The 23,803-nt window shown below is 37.2% G+C and overlaps 1 protein-coding gene across 1 annotated transcript in view; it reads right to left on the bottom strand.

The window, feature by feature from the left end:
* The window catches only part of RP1 (RP1 axonemal microtubule associated), a 262,671-nt gene that overhangs the window by 76,508 nt on the left and 162,360 nt on the right, over window positions 1–23,803 (bottom strand). The window contains exon 25 of the mRNA XM_037739712.1: window positions 11,593–11,756. Coding sequence (XP_037595640.1) covers window positions 11,593–11,756 — 164 coding nt within the window. The remainder of the gene's footprint in view (window positions 1–11,592; window positions 11,757–23,803) is intronic.

Below are 23,803 nucleotides of genomic sequence, written 5' to 3'. Positions count from 1 at the left end.
GCCTCCTGGGTTCAAGCAATTCTCCTGCCGCAGCCTCCTGAGTAACTGGGATTACAGATGCCCATCACCACCCCAGCTAATTTTTGTGTTTTTAGTAGAGATGAGGATTCACCAAGTTGGTCAGGCTGGTCTCCAACTCCTTACATTGTGATCTGCCTGCCTCTGCCTCCCAAAGTGCCGGGAGTACAGGCGTGAACCACTGTGCCTGACCTGGGTTTTTCCACTATTAAGCTAAATGAGTTCCTGATATATTTGGGATATTAATCCCTTATCAGATATTTGGTTTGCAAATATTTTCTCCCATTCCCATTTCATCTTATTTCCTTTTTAGTTTGTTGATTGTTTTCATTTCTGTGCAGAAGCATTTTAGTTTAGCCAGTTTGTGTATTTTTGCTTGTGTTGGCTGGGTTTCTGGTGTCATAGCCAAAAAATCATGGCCAAAACATAGGGAAAATCTAGTTTTCCCTATGGTCTCTTTCTCTCCTAGAATTTTAAGTGTTTAATTCATTTCTAATTAATTTTTGTGAATGGTATAAGACATGGATCCAATTTCACTCTTTTGCTTGTGGATATCCAGTCTTCCCAACACCACTTATTGAAAAAGATAACCTTTCTTCATTGTGTATTGTTGGTGCCCTTGTCAAATATTGACAAATATTGTCAAATATTGGCAAACAGTTGACTGTATATGCATGGGTCTATTTCTTGATTCTATTCCATTTGTCTTTGTGTCTATTTTTATGCCAGTAAAATAAAAATACTGTCTTAGTTATTATGACTTTAGAATATAATGTGAAATCGGGCAATGTGATGCATCCAGCTTTGTTCTTTTTTCTCAAAAATGCTTTGACTATTTAGAGATTTTAGCGGTTCCACATAAATTTTTGGATTTTTTTTATATTTCTGTGAAAAATGCTGTCAGAATTTTGATAGGAATTTCATTGAATCTGTAAATTGCTTTGGATAATATGTACATTTTAATAACATCAATTTTTCTGATCCATGAACATGGAATATCTTTCCATTTAATTGTACATACTTTAATTTCTTTCAACAATGAGTTATTAAGTGTAGAGATGTTTCACCTCCTTGGTTAAATTTATTCCTAATTATTTTATTGTTTCAATGGGACGAAAAATTTTTTTCAGATAGTTCATTGTTAATATATAAAAATGCAACCGATTTTTAAAATGTTGATTTTGTAGTCTGCAGCTTTGCTGAGTTTATTTGTCCTAACCACTTTTTGGTGGAAATTTTAGAATTTTCAATATATAAGATTATGTCATCTGCAAACAGATGATTTTATTTCCTTCTCACTGATTTGGATGCCCTAGTTTTTCTTGCTTAATTATTCTGATTAGGACTTCTAGTACTATGATGTATAGAAGTGGAAGAATAGGCACCCTTATCTTCTTCCTGATGTTTCCGGGAAAGCCTTCAGTTTTTCACCATTGAGTATAGTGCTTCCTGTGGGTTTATAATATTTGGTCTTTGTCAGGTTGTGATACATTCCTTCTATATTCAATATGCTGAGAGTTTTTATCATAAAAGCATGTTGATATTTGTCAAATGCTTTTCCTGTATCTGTTGAGATGATCATATTACTATTATCCTTCATTCTGTTAATATGGTGTATCACAGTTACTGATTTGTACATCCTTATATCCCAGGGATAAATCCCACTTGATTATGCTAAATCATATATTAATGTGTTATTGGATTGTGTTTGCCAGTATTTTATTGAGGATTTTTGCCTCTATGTTCATCAGGGATATTGTCCTGTAATTTTTTTTTTCTTCTAATATCCTTGTCTGGCTTTGGTATCAGGGAAAGGCCTGCCTCATAAAATGAGTTTGGAAGTATTCCCTCCACTTGAAATTTTTTGGAAGAGTTTGAGATGGTTTGGGATTATTCTTTAAATGTTTGGTAGAACTTATAATGAAGACTAAAGGTCTTGGTTTTTTCCTTGTTGGGAGACTGCTGATTCAATCTCCTTACTCATTATTAGTGTATTCAGACTTTCTATTTCTCCATGTTTCAATCTTTTTAGGTTGTATGTTTCTATAAATTTATCCATTTTCTCTAGGTTATTCAATTTGTTGACACATAATTGTTCATAGTAGTCTCTTATGATCTATGTATTTCTGTGGTATGAGTTGTCATGTCTTCTTTTTCACTGAAAAATTTATTTATTTGACTTCTCTCACTTTTTTCTTGATTAGTCTAGCTAAAGGCTTGTTAACTTTATCTTTTCCAAAAACTAATTTTTGGTTTTATTGATAATTTCTATTGTTCTTTTACTCTCTATTCCATTTTTTTCTACTTTAATATTTATTGTTTCCTTCTTTCTGCTAACTTTGGTCTTATTTTGTTCTGTTTCTCTAGTTCCTTAAAGTGAATAGTTAGCTTGTTTATTTGAGATCTTTATTTTTTCATAATGTAGCTATTTACAGCTATAAACTTTCCTCTTGGCACTGCTTTTGTATCATGTAAGTTTTGGCATATTTGTGTTTGTCTCAAGTTATTTTTTGATTTATTTTTTGACTTGATTATTGAGGAGTGTGTTTAATCTCCACGAATTAGTAAATTTTCCAATTTTCTTCCTGTTGTTTCAAGTTTCATACTATTGTAGTGAGAAAAAGATACTTGATACAATTTCAGTCTTCTTGAATTTGTTAAGACATGTTTTGTGCCCTAACATATGATCTATCCTGGATATTTTATTTGCCCTTGAGAATAATGTGTATTCTGCTGCTGTTGGATGAAATGCTCTGTATATGTCTGTTAGGTTCACTGGGTTTACAGTACTGTTCAAACCAACAGTTTTCTCATCAATTTTCTATCTGATTATCTATCCATTGTTGATGGTTGAATATCAAAGACCCTTACTATTATAGTATTGCTGCTTATTTCTCCTTTCACTTCTGTTGCTGTAAATGTACTCACTTTATATATTTTGCTTCTCCATGTTGGGTATATAAATTATAATTGTTATATCTTCTTGATAAATTATGTAATAATCTTTGTCTCTTGTGAAAGTTTTGGACTTAAAGTAAATTTGTATGATACAAGTATAGCCACACTTGCCCACATTTAATTACCATTTCATGGAAAGTCTTTTCCATCCCTAACTACACTATGTATGTCTTTAAAGCTAAAGTGAGTCCCCTGTAGGCAGCATATTATTGGATCTTGTTTTTTAATCCATTCAAATGCTGCACATCTTTTCATCAAAGAATTTAATCCATTTATATTTAAAGTAATTATTGATAATTAAAAACGTATCCTTACCATTTGGTTAATTTTCTGATTCTTTATATTTCCTTTATTCTTTTCTTCCTTGCTTATTGTCTTCCTTTGTAATTGATGACTTTTGTGTTGGTATTCTTTGATCTCTTTGTCTTAATCTTTTGTGGATCTACTGCAAGTTTATTCTTTGTGGTTAACATAAGACTTGCATACAATATCTTATTTTCACATCCTACTTTAAGCAGATAATTTAAATTTAATTATCTATAAAAATGACACTTTTAACTCACATCTAACATTTTATGTTAATGATATTACAATTTATAGTTTATGTATTCCATACCTAATAGCAAGTTATTGTTGTTATAGTTATTTTTAATACATGCTTTTTAACTTTTCTAGTAGAGTTGAAATGAGTTATGTATCACCATGATAAAAATTGAAAGAATTCTGCCTTTGAATATATATATATTTATTTTTATAGCAAGTTTCATACATTCATATATTTTATGTTGTAATTAGCATCCTTTCAACTTGATGAACTTCCTTTAGCATTTCTTGTAAGGAAGGTAAAGTTGTGATGAAGTCCTTCAGCTGTTTTATGGGAAGTCGTTATCTCTCCATTTCTGAAGGACAGGTTTGGTGGCTACAGTATTCTTGGCTTGCAGTTTTTTCTTTTAGTTTTTGAATATACGATCCCACTGTTTCCTGGCCTACAAGGGTTCTGGTAGAAATCCACTGATAGTCTTGTGGAGGCTCCACTGTATATGATGAATCATTTTTTTCTTTCATTGCTTTCAAAATTCTATTTGTCTTTGACTTTTGACAATTTATTTATGATTTTCCTTGGGGTTCACAAATCTGAATGTCTATTTCTCTCCCCAAATTTATAAGGTTTTCAGGGAACATTTCTTTAAATAGGCTTTCTGTCCCTATCTTTCCTTCTTCTCCTTCTGAAATTTCCATAATGCATATATCATTTCACTTGATGGTGTCCCATTAACTAATAACCTTTCTTCAGCCTTTTTAATTATCTTGTTCTTTTTGCTCCCCTGACTGACTATTTTCAAATGACCTGTCTTCATATTCACTGATTCTTTCTTCTTTGAGTCAAATGTTGAAGCTCTCTACTGAATTTTTCATTTTATTCATTGTATTCTTCAGCTTCAGAATTTTAATTTTAAGGATTTATATGTCCTTGTTGAACTTCTATAATAGTTTTGATCATGCATTGCTTAGCTAACTTCATTTAGTTGTCTACCTGTTTTGTTCTTCCTGAAGTTCATTGAACTTGTTTAAAGGGACTAGTCTCAATTCCTTGTCAATCAGTTCCTAAATCTCCATTTCTCTAGGATCAATTATTGGACATTTATTAGTTTTCTTTGGTAGTTTCATGTTACCATGACTCTTTGTGATCCTTATAGTCTTTGTGATCCTTATAGTGCCTATGCATTTAAGGAAGCGGTCAGGTCCTCCAGTCTTTACAGGTTCACTTTGGCAGGGAAAGACCTTTACCCATCAGCCTAGCCTGGGGTTTTCGACAGAGCAGCTGGTAGCATTCACAGGTAGGTGGGGCTTTTTGTCAAGATCTCTAATTGGGCAAGACTTCCGTGCATGCTCTGAAGTTGGTGGGACTACAAGGTGGTCTCTGCAACCAGTAGGTCTGCCAACCCAGGTTGTGGTCAGGCAGAACTTCTGATTGGGCTCCTGGTAAAGTGGAACCACTGGCTGGGCTCCACATTTGCCTCTGGTTGGGCAGAGTTATAGGCTGCTTTCCCTGACCAGGCAGTGCTGCTGGTTGGCCTTATGATTGGGGGGGCTATAAGCTGGGTTCCACAATCACCCCTAGTCAGAAACCTAACCTATGCTCTCTGACCAGATAGTGCTCATGGCTGGTCTTCACATTCATGCAGGCTGAGCTCTGCAGTTGGGGTTAGCTGCAGCCTGGGCTCTGCAATTGGGAAGGGTCACACGTTGTGTCCCACAGTTGGGCAGGGTTATTGGGTGGGTTGCCTGATCATGCAGAAATGTTGGCTGTGTTCCACAGTCAATGAGGACTTCTACTCTCAGGTTGGAAGACTCAGGTTTAAGAATCTGTAGATTGTGCCCTACGGTTTGGTGGGGCTATAGGCTGCACTCCATGATTGGGTGGGTTTACTGTCTGGACTCCCTGCTCCATCAGGCTATGCTCCACAATTAAGCAAGGCCATAGGCTGGGTTTTATTGCCAGGTGTGGCTGTAGGCTAAACTTCACAGTTGAGAGGGGCCATTGACTGGGCTTCATGGTAGGCTGGATTGCTAGCCTAGCTCCCTGTTCAGGCAGGGACATAGGCTTGCCCTGTAGTTGCTCAAGGTCACTGGCTGGGCTGCCTTCCCTAGTGGAATCACAGGCTGGGTTCTATGTCCTAGCAGAGACCCTCTCTGGGCTTCTTGGTCAGGCAGGGCTACAGGATATGCTCCAGAGTCAGGCCGGGTTATTGGCTTGGCTCATTGCTCAGGCAGGGCTGTATGTTAGGCTCCATGGCTTGGCCTGACAACTGGCTTAGAACCAAGACAGGGGAAACTGCAGACTGCATTATCTGGTCAGAAAGTACCATTAGTTTTGCTCTGTGGTTGAGCAGAGCCACTGACTAAGCTCTCTGATTAGTCAATGATAGTGATAACAGCAGGAATGCAGTGCTATGGCCAAGATCTGTGCACTGATTGCTGTGAGCCCTGCCATGCTTCTTTGTTCCTGGCTGACCACATATAATCTAGCCCTGCCAATTCCCCCAGTATACCCTATGGAGGAAAGCAGAAGTGAGTTTTCCATCAAGCACCCCAAAATGTTGAAAAAGCTAGATGCCCATCTAGAACTAGCTTGGTATGATGCCTTGCCAGCATGAGGGAAAGATGATGCAAAGTATAACTGCTTCTCTTAATGAAACTTTTTTGAGTTTCTGTGGGGTACATCAGTCTCACCCCCAGTTTATGGGGTTTTCACAAAGGGCACTCTTCTCTGTAGATAATTGTTAGTTTGTCTTCCTTTGAGGAGTACTGAAGCTGAGAAAATCCTATTCTGTCATCTTGCTGACATAATCTGAACTGGGGTTTTTATTCCTGTAATTTATTATATATTTAAGGGAAGCACCATTACTAACTTTTCTTAATAAGTATTTGTAAGTGAAAATTTGGTGACCCAAAAGTAGAAGATGTCATTTTAAAAATATTTCTACTTTTGTAACTAAGGAAAAAGTTTAAGCTAAATTATCCCTAGGATCTGCCATCCACAGGAATATCATGTAAACAAGGAACTGCTTAGTACCACCACTCCTAAACTTCTGAATAAAGTCAACGTAAAATATTACCAACCTCCAAGTTTTAGGATCCCTAAAAAAAGAAGGAAAGAAAGGAAAAGAAGATAAGGAAGAGGGCAAGAAGGAGGAGAGAAAAGAAAAAATATATAAAGAATAAAATCATAGAGTTGTGCCAAAATCAAAATGATATGCTAATACTCATTAGCTAATGGCTAATAGCTTGTAGGTCCACATGGACATCTAACCTTTAAACACTGAAAAGTCCCAGAAAAACACTCTTGATATTACATACTCACTGCCTTGCTCTAGCTCAGCCAACCTAGTCTTGTTTTCTTATGTTCCTTCCTCCTACTCCAGCCTCCAGGCATTTCTACACATACCCCCATGCCAGCAATAGCCACCTACTAACCATATGCCAAGTTGCCTTCCTGCCTTCATTCATCTGAAAAATTATCTTAAACCCCATCCCATCAGGAAGTCTACCACAATTTGTAGGCAGGATCATAAGAGTCAGCCTAAGGAGAATAATGATGAGTGTTTTATACTTTATATAAAGTGCATTGATGTTTAACTCTTTCAGTTTGCAGAGTTATATTATAAGGTATTGTTGCACTCATTTTACAAAGGAGGAAATTGAAGCCTACAAATGTTGAGTGCTTTACCCATGTTTCCTTATATAGTAAAGGGCAGAGTTGGAGCTCAAATATAGATCTTCTCATTGCTGCTGATATAAATTGTTTTTACAAAGGTAAAAATGTATTATCCATTTCTATTCTAAGGAGCATAAGGGATATTCAATGATTAGGCAAGTGCCTTAAGAGTTCACAATAAATATTAAACCTATTCATCTACAAAATTAATTGACTTTATACAATAGTAAATCAGAAGCAGAAAATGACTTTCTAGGAGTGAATAGCATAAGCACTAACTTTTTCCAAGCAACAGAGAACACTATTTAGTGTTTCAATTTGCAAAAATGCAATGAAAAGCTCAACTAAATCTCTGGGCAGGTTTATAAGCAAAACATATTCAGATAAGATACACGGGATGCCTTTACGATTTCCTCGGAGTGAGAAGGTCCTCAAGAAAAATTCAATGATGGATGCCCCCAAGATAAAGCAGCCAATATTAAACAAATTTCAGCAAAGTCATTTTTATTAAATTTTCATGTTTTCAACAGATATTCATGAGTGTCTAGTGTATGTTAGGCAATGAACAGATTCAAGGGTTAGCAACTTAACTAGGTCTATTCCCCCGTTCTCTAGAAACTCCTCTCTGCCTACTCGCTCCAACTTTCTGCAGTAATGGACTTTTGCTCTTAATTTTGCGTTGGTTGTTTTCTTGAGGATGTCTCATTTCCTTGATCTTGGTTCTCAGTGATAGTCCAGGTGCAACCATAGAGCTGAACTCTATAGTCTATAGAGGGTAGATATCAAAATTGCTGCAAAGCTACTGACATCATTTTGCAAGCCCTTTTTGAAACTAGAATCCTCCTCTTTTTTGTAGTCCTACAATCAGGTTCCTCTTTAAGACCTATGATTGGGTCAGAAGAATATTACAGTTACCCTACGTTGTCACCTACCATATGACTCAGTTATATAAAAGGACATTTTTACTGTTCTGACAATAATAAGATAGTCAATGTCTCAAGAGCCACTTGGACGGTAGCTCTTACATTTCAAGGAGTTGGTAACATGACATAGGCTGAAACCCAAATTTATATTGGGCCAGTTTTATTTATCTTCAGCAGTTTATAGAAATCATGGAAGAGTTCATGGAGAAATAGAAACTTCAATTAAAAATAACAAAATATGATCAAGATAAGAACAAAGCAGGACTTCTGAAATGGCAGACTGAGGCCCTCCATAAATCCAGTGCTGGACAACAAAATTGCTGAAATGAAATTATCTAGAGCTCTGAAAATTAATTGAAGGCTTGTAACAACTTGAGGAGCATTTATTCAATGAAAACTATGAACATTGGTAGGAACATAAGAGTGTGTATTGTACCTTGATCTACTCTCTCCCACTCTCCCCAACTCCACCATAGTCTTGAAAATTGGCAACCTTGCAACCACGGTAACTATGAAAACCAACAATAAGGTGATCTACACCTAAACATAACGTAGTAAAATTGTTGAAAGCCAAAAATAAGCAGATAATCTTTAAAGCAGCAGAAAATAAACAACTTATTATATGTACAGGATCTTTAATAAGATTAACTCCTCACTTCTCATCAGAAACCATAAAGGCCATAAAGAAGTGGAATGACACAAAGTGCTGAAAAAAAACCTGTCAACCAAGACTTATATATGTAAATTAAGACTTTATCAGATAAACAAAAATAGAGAATTCATCACTAGCAGACCTGCCCTACAAGAAATACCAAAGGGAACTCTTCAGGCTGATTTGAAAGGACACTAAAAGGTAACATAAATCCATACCAGCAAGGAAGTTAAAAGATAACTCAAAAATGGGAGAAAAAATTGTAAAACATATATGTGATAATAGATCATATTCAGAATACATAAAGAACTCTTAAACTCATTAATAAAAAGACAAATAATCCAATTAAAAATGAGCAGAGCATTGCTTCTCAGCCTTTTGGCAAAGATCAAGTATAAAAATGGACAAGTCATTTGAATAGATATTTTTCCAGTGAAAACACACCAATGGCCAATAAGCATATGAAAAGGTGTTCAATATCATTCGTCATTAAGGAAATACATAGCAAAATCACAATAAGATATCACTTCACATCCACTAGGATGGTTAGAACAAGAAAGCAGATAAAGCAAATGTTGATAAGGATGTGTATAAAGATGGAACCTTGTACATTGCTGGTAGAAATGTAAAAATGGTGCAGCTACTTTGGAAAACAGTTTGGCATTTCCTCAAAGTGTTACACATATGATTCAGAAATTCTACTCCTAAGTATATACCCAAGTTTATGTATGAAATGATATACACATAGTGAAATGATAACATGTTCACACAAAAACTTGTACATAGATGTTCATAGCTGCATTGTTCATGACAGCTGAAAGTGAAAACAAATCAAATCTGTATCAACTGATAAATGGATAAATAAAATGTGGTTCATCCATATATATAATAGGATATTATTTAGCCATAGAACAGAGTAAAGTACGGATACATGCTACAACACTGATTACACCCAAAAGCATTCTTTACGCTAAGCAAAAGAAGTCAGACACAAAGACTCCATGTTGCATGAGTCCATTCAAATGAAGTGTCCAGAACAGGCAAATGTATAGAGACAGAGGGTAGATTACTAGTTTCCTGGAGCTGGGAGAGAGGAAAACAGAAAGTTTCTGCTAATGGGTGCTGCACTTCTTTTTAGAGTGATAAAAATGTTCTAAAATTAGATCGTGGGGATTGTTTAGTACATTCACAAGGTTTTACACTTTAAATGGGTGAATGTTAATTATCCTGATTTGATCATTATACAATATATGTATGTATTGGAATATCACAGTGTATCCCCAAAATATATACAACTATGTGTCAATTAAAAACAAAACTTTAAAACATAAAAAAATTAAAAATGGATGAATTTTATGATATGAATGCTAGGGTGAACTATACTGCAAACAAGCACTTTTAATAAAAAGAAATGAAGACAACTTCCATTGATCCACAGTCATGTACTCTAACTTTCACAAAGAAATTGATAAATTTTAATTAAAATTATTAAATATGTTATATGGCAAAAATAGGTAACATGATTTGGGATGTAGTAATGATTTAATGACCATTAAAATTTACCAGTTGTTTACTATGTCTTTGCAGGCAATGTGTTATGTAAATCAGATATTTTTACAAAGTAGTTTGTCAAAATGGATCAAGAACAATACCATTTCTCAGAATTTGTCATAAGAAAATAGGTAGCTTTGGTTTAAAAAAAAAAAGACGAAGAAGAAAGCTAAGGTTAAAAGTATGTTCAGCCAGGTGCGGTGGCTCACGCCTGTAATCCTAGCACTTTGGGAGGCCAAGCAGGGTGGATCACAAGGTCCGGAGTTTGAGACCAGCCTGGCCAAGATGGTGAAACCCCCATCTCTACTAAAAATACAAAAATTAGCCGAGGATGGTGGCATACACCTGTAACCCCAGTTACTCAGGAGGCTGAGGCAGAAGAATCGTTTGAATCTGGGAGGTGGAGGTTACCCTGAGCCAAGATCATGCCACTGCACTCCAGCCCGGGTGACAGAGTGAGACTCCATCAAAAAAAACGTATGTTCATTGCAGCATTATTTGTAATAGTAAAAATTTGGAAGTCATTTAAATGTCCAACGACACTAAAGTGTTCTATTTATCCATAGTACATAACTTGGTATTTAATCAATAAAAATTGTAAATAGGAAGACTATGTAGCTCCTTGCATAAATGGCAATATTGTATGTAAAACAGGTTGCTACAAAATTGCCTATGTAATACAATCTCAACAGCAAACATTTATTGAGCATTTCAGACACTACACAAAGGATTAATTTAATCCTCATTCTAACCCCTCTGAAGTAAAGATTATTGAGGAAAGTGAGGCACAGAAAGGTTAAATCACATGTCCAGGTCACCATGCTTTAAATGGCAAAGTCAGCATTTGAATCTTGACCCTTTGAGTCTTTAGCCCATATCTTAGTCATTAGGCTGCACCACCTTTCCATCATGCCATCATGCTCCATCATACGTGTTAGTGTGCTTGTGGAAAACGTGTGGACAGATATTCAAACATGGAAATACTCAACAACAGGATTAGTAGTAAATTTTTCCACTATATTTTTTAATGTTCTAAAATGCATGTACCTTTTTGCCTTTATACTAATAAAAAATGAGGAAGAAACAAAAATCTCATGTCCCCGTTGTTATTACTGTTTCCCAGCTCCCGTGGGATAAAACATTCCATGTATACCAAGAAAATTTAATGCAAATGTATACCAAAAGAACAACAAAAAATCACTCTGTTTCCTCTTTGGGAATGTATATCACAATATATCTTAGCAAACAAGTTATAGCCATATCATTTTTACCTTGAATATATCTGCAGTGTTAGGGTTAAACAGCTGGTGTTTCCCAGATCCCAAAATAATAGGACCTGAACATTTTGTTTCTCCATAGACATAAAGGAACACTGTTGCTGTGGTGCCAGCATTTTCAAGATCCCCAGTGACAACAGTCACCTTCCAGTCTCCATCTGTAACGGAAAACAGAAATTAATATACAATGATTGAGGAAAAACATATTAACATTAGGAAAACAAGGATTCCTACTAAATCTACGTGGTTATGAAATGAATAGCTTGTGAAATCAAGCACTACAATAATTGCTTATCACGGATTTCCTCCTTGAATGCTAGCATATGAAAAAAGTTTGGGAAATATTGTAGCTTCGTTACAAAACAAAATAGCAGTGGGCTTTTGAGAACAATACATATTTTGGGCAAAACAACAAAGTTGGAGGCATTTAGCACTAAGTGTTTAGTTGAAATACTTAGGAGTTTATTTAGACAAATAACTCAAATTTGGGGATGGGAATGGATGTCAGGCATCCTGATAACCTGATGTTAAGGCATCACCTGTGCTAGAGGAGAATCTTATCAAGCTGGACTAGTAACAGTTTGGTGATCCTAGCAGAAAAATGCTAAGGATGTAAGAGACATAAAAACAAGGCAAAAAAGAGCTTTCTTTTTCATGAAAAATTGCCAGAGTTCCCTGAGAGTTGGAACAAACCAACAAGTACGGTGGAAAATGCTGTACCAGATAAATAGGTCCTGGCAAAAAGAGTTGGGCTTGGGGAAGGAGGATGAAGAAAAGACACATTTGAAATAGGGAAAGGCAATGCATCATGCAAGCAGACGAGATCATCGAGCTTCCTGCTGCGGTGATGCTGAGAGCACAGAAAGGCTGAGACAAGCAGAGCGTGACAGGAACAACTTTGAAAAACATCTATGAGTTGTTTTATGGTTGGCTTAGTTAGGAAGACAAAATAAGCCTTCATTTTATTATTTTGTGTACTTCTTTGGGAAACTACACCATCAACCTGCAGCAGTGAATCCCTCTTACCCTGAGTCCCCACCACACAGCAGGCACAGCAAAGGACAAAGTCCTGCCAGTGAGAACTCTGTGCAGGGCGTGCACCTCCACTCATCACAGTCTGTCCCTGGAGTGCACAGGCAATCTGAAGATGTTACTGTTGTTTTCCAAGTCTCCATAAACCTACTACCTTGTGAGCATTTTTCATATTTCCAAAATGTGATTAAAACCACACTACTCTGCCTGCCAAGTTCTCAGCAATTCTTCCATTAAGATGTGATTTTCTTTTTAAAACAAGAATACTGTTCCCCACCCGCCACTGTCTGTATATCAACTGAAACATCATTTAAAGATCTCTAAATAGTTTGGTGAAACTTACTTTGAGAAAATTTTGCATAATGTCATCTTTGTTCAGAAAGATGGAGCCAGTACCTCAGTGCCAAAGCCAAAGGGCAGCAGAACTCAAAAGGGTGCACTCTGCTACTTCTACCTTGCAGCCAGCTGGCTTGCAGGAGCTACAGTTCATGTGGGAAAATAAGAAAGATGCAAATCTAAAACTATAATCCCATTGAGAATCCTGTCATAATTTAATTCTGACAGAAAACCTCACACCTGTGCTTTGATGCATACTTCAAGAAGTTAAAGGATCTCTTTCCTTTTTGTAGGTCTTCTTTCTTATCTCATCCTTATCTCCTTCCCTGGTCATCTGGGCCTGCTCTCATGCTATCATGGGGAGAGGGACAGGAGTAAGTTTGCATAGAGGCTTGATGTCTTGTTTACTGAAATAGAGGCAAATAGCAAGAAACCACTGATTCATATAATATGTCTGTGTTCCTCCTTTCTGGAATTAGCATGTCACCATGACATAGGCCTTAAGGGTGGAATAACTAATGAAACATCTTCTGCAGTTATTTTTATTCACTTTTGAGTTTTCCTAAGCATATTTTTTCTTTTCTGAAACTGGAAAATAATAAATTTTACATGTCATGCTTTAAAAATCTAATCACTTAACTTATCTAAGAATGTTTCACTACCTAAAATACAAAATAGTTGAGAACAGTTGTAGAAAATAACATAGAGGAACATTCTGAGTCTATATTTAAATTAAAAGTTCCACTGCCCTCTGAAATAAATTTATTTATAACAGGGCTAAAAATGTGCTTACAGTCTTTGTATTGCTTGTATACGTGCCAAAATTACAAGTATTTGTCTGTAATTTTCTATTGCAAAACCTTTTTCACCAAAAAAATCAAAAGAATAAAACTTCAGATATTTTATCTATATGTTTCTTTTTCTTTGCCTTATAGCTGTTGTCTATTCAACCCCAAGGACTAATATCAAAAAAATGTTGTCATCTGGTAATCCTTTTGGAAAATTACTTCTATTAGAGCTCTCAAAAGATAAAAGAAAATTCCATGTAATTGAAGGCTAAATATTTATCTTGCATTTACCAATGTTTTGAAAGGTTTATAAAAAGTTTGCTGACTATGCAATAAGTCGTTACTGACAATCTACCTCACACTGCGCCCTTTCATTCTCTTTTCCAAGCTTAAATTGAGACATACTATAAAAATGTCTTTCATTTAAATAAACCCTACTGTAGATAAAAGAAAATTTTCTTGGAAACCACATCCTTAAAAGGCTTTTCTGTTGTGTTAAAAATACTTTTAAAGTAGTTTAGATATACTGTATGATCTCCAAATATTTCATAATAAATTTGGATTTCTTCTCAACAATGAAGTAAAGCCTAACAGGATCTTCCACTTTTACAATGAGATGTATGTGCTCTGCCACTTCCATTCTCATGTAACTAGGTACAATCAGTATACGTACAACTGACCTAGACAATTCCAAACTTCAGCCTACAGTTGTTCCTCAGTATCTGTGGAGGATTGGTTCCAGAAACTCCCATAGATACCAACACCAATAGATACTCAAGTCCCTGATATACAATGGTGTAGTATTTCCGTATAACCCACACACATCATTTACATACTTTAAATCATGTCTAGATTACCTCTAATACCTAATACAATGTAAATACAATGTAAATAATTGTAATGTATCTTTTAGGTAATAATGACCAAAAAAAAAAAAAAGTCTGTATGTGTTCAGTACAGACACAACCTTCCTTCTTAAAAATAGTTTTATTTGCTGTTGGCTGAATCTACGAATGTGGAACATCAACTGTAATGCAGGCCAACAACTGGAATTAAATTAATATCTGTTGGCAAGTTGACTTACAGATACTGTGTCCACATTATGCACAAGCATTGTGTTTAACATTCGAGAGACTGTAAGGGAACATGTGAGCTCAATGATCAAATCAAACTCGACACTGTTAATACATCTTACCTAGTACGGAATTTACTAATGATTCACTAGCAAGACACAGGATAAGCATTCTTCCCTTGCAGAGATCACAGTCCAGGGGTTGACAAACTATGGCCCATGGTTCAAATCCAGCCTGCCACCTGTTTTGTAATTAAGTCTCATTGGAACAAAGCCGTGCTCATTTGTTTATGTATCATACACGGGTGCTTTCACACTACAACAGCAGAGCTGAGTAGTGCGGCAGACCATGTGCCTGAAAGGCCCAACCCACGCTCATCAGCTGGCAGCATCTCTTCAGATGTCTGCAACTGCAACACTAACGTTGTGTGAGAAGCTCCAAGCAAAAAATCACCTCGCTGAGCCACATCAACCCACTGAAGGTGAAAGATAATAATAAATTATTGTTTTAAGCCACTGAGTTTGGGGGTGGTTTTTCACACAGCAATAGATAACCAGAACAGCTGCTGAAAGCATTTCACAGATAAGGGCTCTCTATTATCTTTTTACTTATAAATACCATTAGCATTTTTATCAGGATGTCTAGTTATTAGCATGTATGCAAGGGGATTTGACTGAGTCACCTCTTTCATGTATCCCAGGTAGAGGTAAAAAATAGATTGCAGACCTGTCATTAACTGTTTCCTTCCCAACGTTTTCTTACCGATTGGAAGTGTATTCTCAGGAAAGCATGGGAGAGTTATTTTGGTGAGCAAAGTTCCTACAGCTAGTGAAGTTCAATAGCCCGTCCTTAGATCATAACATTTTTTTCTTTACCTAATTCTGTGTATTCTGTTACAGGGGTTACATACATTTGACTTTGTAGTTCAGAAAATTAACCCTGTTGTTGAATATACTACATCTGTGTCTAGACATGTTTTCAGTTACTTGGCAACTACTCATTGAATACTCAAAGAAAAGCAAAGAGGATGCATGTAAATTAAGCTTTTACATGCAATTAGTAGTTGGGCATACTGACACACATCTGCTTAAGTTGCTGCAGTGCAATCATAAAAACGATAGGACAGTCTGCTTTGCCTCATTGGACAGCAAACGTGGTCGCATGACTCTTACTCTGACAGAGTAGGACATAGGAAGATTCAGTGAAAGCAAAAAAACCTAGTCTCTCTGCAGACTGCAGCCTCTCATTTCCCTGTCTATAATAATCAGGGGTAGATTGAGACAGCCCAAAAAGACCAAGAGCCCTGTGCATGAAATGTCTGTTTGGCTCTTACTTGGAGAAGCTGAGTGTTGTGGCAGGGAAAAAATGGAGGAGAACTGCAGGTGACTTGGGGGGATAAAGCTCAAAAGTTGAATAGATCCACCCCCAAAAAAGCCCTGTGAGAATCCCCCAGATTTTAGGTGGGGAGGAGAGGTCAGAATAAACAAAACTCTCTCTATCCTTACATCCATGCCGACGTAACATTACATATAGGATGATATGCCTGTCAAACGTTTAATCTAGCTCTTTACAATATTGATGCCCACTGCCCATAACACCCACCTCCAAGTAGCCACTGGCCCCACTACAGCCTCCCTCTCACACAGTGACATTCCCTGTGCCAACCTTCAGCTATCCCGAAAGCCTCCTTTCTTCCTCCAGGACTTGGACTAAAATCTTTCAGCCAAAATGTCCTCTCTTTCACCTCTCTCTTCTCTTATTTGGTGAACATCTTAGTTCAAAGGTCACCTTCTCTAAGAAGCATTAGTAAACATTCCTCCCTGTAACCAGAATGAACCACCCTCCCTCTCATGCCCATACTGGACCCTGGCACACTTCAATCTTTGGACATGCAAACAAGTGCCTTGACAAATCTGGACACTCCCCGCCCAGATTGTAAGCCCCAGAAGGGCAAATTTTGGCCTTAAATGTCTCTGTATTCCCAGTGCCTAGTATAATACTTAGCACATAATAGCCTTTCAAAAAATGAATAGGTGATTTATAAAACGTTTTAGGATACATTAAAATGTATTTTGAAATGTTTCCTTCCCAACATTTTGCCCCAACGTTTTGAATATCTTGAAGGATATTCAAGATACTATTAAGATTGTTTCAGCACAATATATATTTTTAATTAACAAAAAACAAGTCCTTCTAATTATGTGTCATTAGTGTCATTTTTCATACAAAGGACAAGGACATTGTTATTTGCCTCATAATTGATCTTATTAGCACAAAGATAATGGAAACAAATATTGACCTTGTATGATCCACATTTTCAAGGTCATGTAAATATATTTAAATGAGATTCAGCAAAGATACTGTAAACAAGACAGATTACTTTATTCTAATTTTTATTAATTTTATCTCCAAATAATTCTATGTATATAAATTCACTGGTCCTTCAAAATATAACCTCATAAGAGGATCATGAGAATTTTTTGAATTTTTAAGTGCTTTACAAATATTTTTATTCTTTCAAGAGACAAATATCATTAATCCTATTATACATGTAAAGCAATAGAGAAATTCTGTACTGACTACCACAGGAGTTGGGACAAATTTGACACAGAATTAGAAACAGTTATGCTACCTAGAATAAAATGGTTTTAAACAGTGCTCAATTTTCTCCACTTTAAGTCCAGAAAACAACCATAAAATATTATCAGAAATGAATCTGTTACCTATTTTATCTTGATATTGGTCTAGGATGAATCTCTTGTTATTCTTGTGATTATTTACCACCTATTATTGTATGATGTAGTAAAGGACACTCCACTTTACAGGGCTGAATAGAGAAAACCAAGAAGAGTGACAGAGTCAGCCTACAGGGTGAGAAGTGCTTGCTGTCGTCCAAACACGTGCACAGTGGGACTACAGCCGTGGCGCTCAAGACACAAGTGATAATACAGTTTAAAAGCTAATGTTTTTGGATACATAAGATGTACTAGGTGCTGGCAAGGTGCTTTATGGATATTATTTAATTCTCACAATAATCCTAAAAGTTTCTACTATTACCTACATTTTTAGGAAAGAAACCGAGGCACAAAGAAACACAGCGATTTCCCAAGCCATGCAGTGGGTAAGTGGTGCAGTCAGAATTCAGAATCTGTGCTGCTAATCAGAACACTCAGCAGCCTCCTGCATGTGACAGCTTGTTGTTTTCACGATTCGGGTAGGACAATTATACTTCAGTGCAGTTGACCATGCATCCCCTGCCTCTCTATTTAGGACATTCAACTGCACCTCAAATCTTGACCCTTAACAGGGAGGAGAGTGTGACAGTTAAATACCAAATTCTTGCCAGGTGCCCTAGGTTCCCTGTGACCATTTTGACCTGGATTCTAACAGCTCAGCTTTGGCATTTCCACCTTGTCCTTATCCCAAATTCCCTTCCAGTGTGTCCTTGATACTTCCTGCCAAACCTCTTCCACATCCCATTGCCTCTTTAATCACCCACCTTATCTTGGCTTACATGGAAACCTTGACTTGCCTTCCTTTGACTACAGTCATCCCTCGGTGTTTCAGGGAGTTTAGGTCCAGGACTCCCCTCATATCAAAATGCAAAGATGCTCATGTTCCTTATAGAAAATGGCATAGTTGGCCAAGAATAGTAGCTTACATCATAATCCCAGTGCTTTGGCAGGCCAAGGTGGGTGGATCAAGCCCAGCCTGGGCAATACAGTGAGATCTTGTCGCCACAAATTTTTTTTTGAAAAATTAGCTGGGCATGGTGTCATATGCCTGTAGTCCCAGCTACACAGGAAGCAGAGGCAAGAGGATCCCTTGAGGCCAAGAGGTCAAGGCTGCAGTGAGCTATGATCATTCCACTGTACTCCAGCCTAGGTGACAGAGCAAAACCCTGTCTTTAAAAGATAAACTAACCAAACAAAAACAACAAAATGGCACAATATTTGCATATAGCCTATGCACATCCTCCCATATACATCAAATCTTTAGATTACTTGTAACAAATATAGTATAAATGCTATATAAATAGTTGTTAATATTTTTAAAATTGTATTACTTTCTGTTGTTATATTATTATTTTTTATTGTTTGGGTTTTTTCTGGAACTTTTCGATCTGTGGTTGATGGAATCTGGGGATATAGGACCTGCAGATACAGAAAGCTGACTGCATTTGCTAACAGTTCCCGAGTGTGTTGTGTCCCAACATCCTAAGCAATAAACTAGGTTCAAATCTACTTTCAGACCCACATTACTGTATACTGATCATTAGGAGAGCAATTCATGATCCTCAATATATTTAGAATCCAAGTCTTGTCCTACATATGCAGGTCTATGTGAGCCTATCCACTACCAATTCTACTGCTCTCATTATCTATTCTGGCATAACAAACCATCCTAAAACTTAATGGCACAAAACAAAGACAGTCACTTCTTATGCCATTGAAACTATAGCTTGGTTCAGGCTTGGCATGGAAGGATTATCTCTGCTCCACATAGTATCAACTGGGGCAGTTCAACTGCAGCCAGGAGGATTTGCTTCCAAGATAGCTCTCTTAATGTGACTGGCAAGGCGGTGCTGGCTGCAAGCACAGCCAGGTGTCAGAGCAATGGCCTTTGTTCCTTTCCATGCAGACTTCTCCATGTGGTCCAGGCTTTCTCACAGGACAGTGGCTGGATTCCAAAGACTAACATTCCCAGAAAGTGAGCCACACAGGAGTGGTATCATCTTTTGGCCTAATAGTATACAGCAAAAATGTCACTTATAATCATTTCTGCTTTGCACAATTAGTCAAGGCAGTTTCAAATGTCTGCCCAGGCTGAGTCCACCTTTTGATGAGTTCAGAAGAGCACAGAAAATGCTGTAGTTGCAGACATTTTTAGCAGTCTCCCACATTCTCCTTCCCAGACTTTTCTGTCTCCACATGTCTCTGCATACTTTTCCAGCAGAACCACTATTTTCTAGGTCAGCAGTTCTCAACTGTGTGTGAGTTTGCCCCTTGGGGGCATTTGTTGCTGTCTGGAGATACATATATATATATATATATATATATATACTTTTTTTTTCTTTTGTTGTCACAACTAGGTGTGTGCTGTTGCCATCCAGTGGTGAGTTTAACCCGGGAAAGCTGCTAAACATATTGTGATATTTATGAGTCCCCCACAACAAAAAATTATCCAAACCGAAATGTCAGTACAGCTAGTGCTCGACTTACGGCCACGATTGGTTCTGACAGACTGGTCGTAACACGATTTGGTCATAAGTTGAGTAGGCTATATGTACAGTACTGTGAAATGATGTTATAAAAATCTTTAAGTCATATTTTATCATAATTTTCTTTCATTATTGTCATATATCATAATTTTCTTTGTTCATTTTATGCCATTTGTATCATCTCTACACCATTTTGTTTCTTATTTTTACATTCGTCAGGTTTAAGTAAAACACTGCATTACTAGTACAACTGGCTTAATATTTGCAAAACATACAAAATTACAAAATACAAGTGCATACAAAAATACAAAATACAGGTGTAAAAAATACCATAGGAAACATTTTCCCAATTGCAAAACATATCAAAATATATAAACATGCATGAAACATTCGATTGGCTGCTGGTGCTTGGCTGCGGATGGTTGATGTCATCATCTGAGGCAGCAGTTGGGGTTACCGGAGTTCGTGTTTTCATAAACATGGTGAGCTTTGTCTGAATTTTATGTTTCTTTTTTTCTTCATAAATTTCACGATACAGATGAAACACATCATGCGCCATCCGTTCAATCCTTGCAAATCGTTCAATGTTTGGGTCCATTGCTTCAAAATGTATAAGAAGTTTATTCAGTAAAGATAAACCGTCTGAGAATCCCTTAGTGGTGAACTTTCTTTCTGGCTCCTCCTCTTCTTTCTCTGCTTCTCTTCTTTCTTCTTCCGCCACTCTTTCTTCTTCCAGTCCGATTAGCTCTTCATTTGTAAGTTCTCCGGATTCTTTGTCTAGCAACTCTTCGATATCTTCCATTTCACACTCCAAAGAAAGGTCTTTAGCGAGTTTTACTATTTTTTCCCGAATCGTTTCAAGTTCATGTTCACTGTCAAATCCGTCAAAATCATTAACATAGCGCTTAACATAATTTTTCCAGATGCCATTCATGCACTTTGTCGTCACAGCCTCCCAGGCGGTAGCAATATTCTTGATACACATCAAAATGTTGTAGTGTTTCCAAAAATCTACAGCGGGGCAGTCGTGGCTAGCGATTGTGGTCATAAAGTCGAATGGTCGTAAGTTGCATAGGTCGTAAGTCGATCAATACCTGTAGTCCCAAGGTTTAGAAAACTTGCTTCAGATTAATAAGACACACCCTGATTAAGTAAGACTATTTCACCCCAAACCATCCTATGCTTTCTACGAATTATTTATAAACACAAAGTGGTTGAGGTGTAGGCTTCTGATGATGATGCTTCTGCATGGCTGTTAGAAATTTTAAGATGCTGAGTGTAACGTATTACTGTTTCAGTGTCAAATCCATTCTGTTCCACTGCTATGTTGAGTTAGGAGTATTTTGTCTCAAACCAAAAAAAGGGTGTGAACCAATGTTCTAGAATCAAACAAAAGCTAAACACTAGCTATTTAATGTAGAGAGAAAATAATGAAGCTAAAGCCAAGCCAGGGCATGGGTAGCACTGCACTGCCTTCCTGGTTGCTCACTTAATGCTTCCTGGCCTGCCCATGCCAAAGGTTTTAGGCACCAAACAGTAAGTAACGGCAACATCTGGCCTCTGCTAGGAAAATTCCTCTGGGCTCACCCTCTCTCCTTTTGATTCTAAGCTTGTTCACAGGTAGACTTCTCTTTTCCCACTTAGCCCTACTGGAATTTGTTAACCTAGTTTCAGGCTCTAGATGTTGGGACTGACAAGACAATCCTGAAAATGGTTCCTCTGGCATCTCAGCTTCACAAGTTATGCACACTCATCAGAGACACTGATTCCTGAGGCCTGCCCAAGCTCCCCGGTAACACAGTGTGTCTTCCTACGCAGGAAATGAGGTTGACACAACAGGCAGAAGGCTCCTACATAAAAGGAAGGCTGTCACCTTGTTATTATCCACACCACCACAGGAAATGGTACCCTGAAGGATCAGAGTAGAAGGCAATACAAAGCCATCTAGAGTTGATTCAGAATGCATGATGATGTCATAGAACGTTTTATGTTCTTAATCATGTTTAGCTGAGACTAATCATTAAATTTAATTTTCTTTCTTTGAGAAGACACTATTTGGACAGTGAGGCCAGCCAAGCATGTATAGGCATCAGAATCGAGAAGACAGAAAAAATGTTTTAATAATCTTTACCACAGATAATCCACCAAATTGTTAATGATCATACTACAAAGAGTTGGCATTGCCTATAAATAAATAAGTGCTCCAAGACTTTTTAAATCCCTCAAGTCAGAAATCCTTGAGTGCACATAGGAAGCTGAGTCATTAAAATGAAACCATTTTGTATAATAGTTAAGAGCTAAGTTCCAATATCGGTTCTTGCATTTACTAACTGCTTGACTGAGGACAAGGTTCTTATACTTCTGAGCCACAGTTTCCTGAGACGGTATTTTCGTTCTTTTTTTGAGACAGGGTCTTGCTCTGTTGCCCAGGCTGGAGTGCGGTGGCACTATCTCAGCTCACTGCAACCTCCGCCCCCCTGGGTTCAAGCAATATTCCTGGCTCAGCCTCCCAAGTAGCTGGGATTACAGGTGTGTGCTACCACACCCAGTTAATTTTGGTATTTTTAGTAGAGACTGGGTTTCACCATGTTGGCCAGGCTGGTCTCAAACTCCTGACCTCAAGTGATCCACCTGCCTCGGCCTCCCAAAGTGCTGGAATTACAGGCATGAGCCTTCATGCCTGGCCCTGAGATGGTATTTTAAAAGCCATTTCACTACAATACAATGAAATTCTGGATAAATTACAAAAAAAAAAATTATTTTTAGCACATTATTCTAATTTCAAGGAAGAAAAATTATTCACTGCATATTAATAATAATAATGAAAGGGGCCACTAGCTGAAAGTGAATGGTGTGCGCTCAGCAAACAAGAAGGCTAGGACTGCAGGTGTGATGGATGCCAACACTCCAAGCCAGGAGAATAAGCAGTGACGGCCACACAAGGGTGGGAGCTGAACCGGAGACTTTTTAAGTAAGCCAAAGGGGATACACCCTTAGTGAAAGGTTGGGTTCCACCAAAGAGGTGGTAAAAGGAGCTTCGCAAAAACCCAACCTGTCCCCACAAAGGTCCTGGGTGAAAAAAGAGTAATATAATAATATAACAACAATAATACTCTCCCCTAACGCTTAAAAACATCCTTTCACTTGGATCGGAAACAAGGCTGAAAGCTAAATCTAGCTTAATAAGTTAAATATATACATAACAAAATAAATCCAAAAATACAGAAGATAAATACTCTCTCAAGAACACATTTTTAGTGACCGGGGGCAGTGGACAGTGAAAATCAGTTCCTCTAAAGCCAGAACAGTCTCTGAAGTCTAACCACTTGCATTCAAATTCTAAATCTGTTTGTGTGACTTTAGGCAAGTTATAAAAACCTCTCTGTCCTTTAGTTTCACCACCTGTGAAGAGGAATAATGATACAATCTACCCGACAGGGTTATTGTGAAGATGAAATATACACATTTATCTGGAACACTTAGACTACCCAACAAATAATATACACATTCACTATTAATGTTACCATCACTGCTTCTATTCCATGTTGTACCAGGGATCTAGACAGCATATTAGGACAAGAAAAGGTGTCATTATTCACATATGATAGGACCTTCACAGATCATTCATATTGTATCTTGAAAAAATTTCTTAGAATTATAATTTAAATTTTTTTATTATAGAATTAATATATATTTTTTCCATTTATTTTATTGCATTTTAGGTTTTGGGATACATGTGAAGAACATGCAAGATT

Source organism: Cebus imitator, unplaced genomic scaffold (genome assembly GCF_001604975.1).
Source record: "Cebus imitator isolate Cc_AM_T3 unplaced genomic scaffold, Cebus_imitator-1.0 Scaffold73, whole genome shotgun sequence".
Classification (NCBI taxonomy): domain Eukaryota; kingdom Metazoa; phylum Chordata; class Mammalia; order Primates; family Cebidae; genus Cebus; species Cebus imitator.
This window is presented reverse-complemented; position numbering and strand designations above follow the sequence as displayed.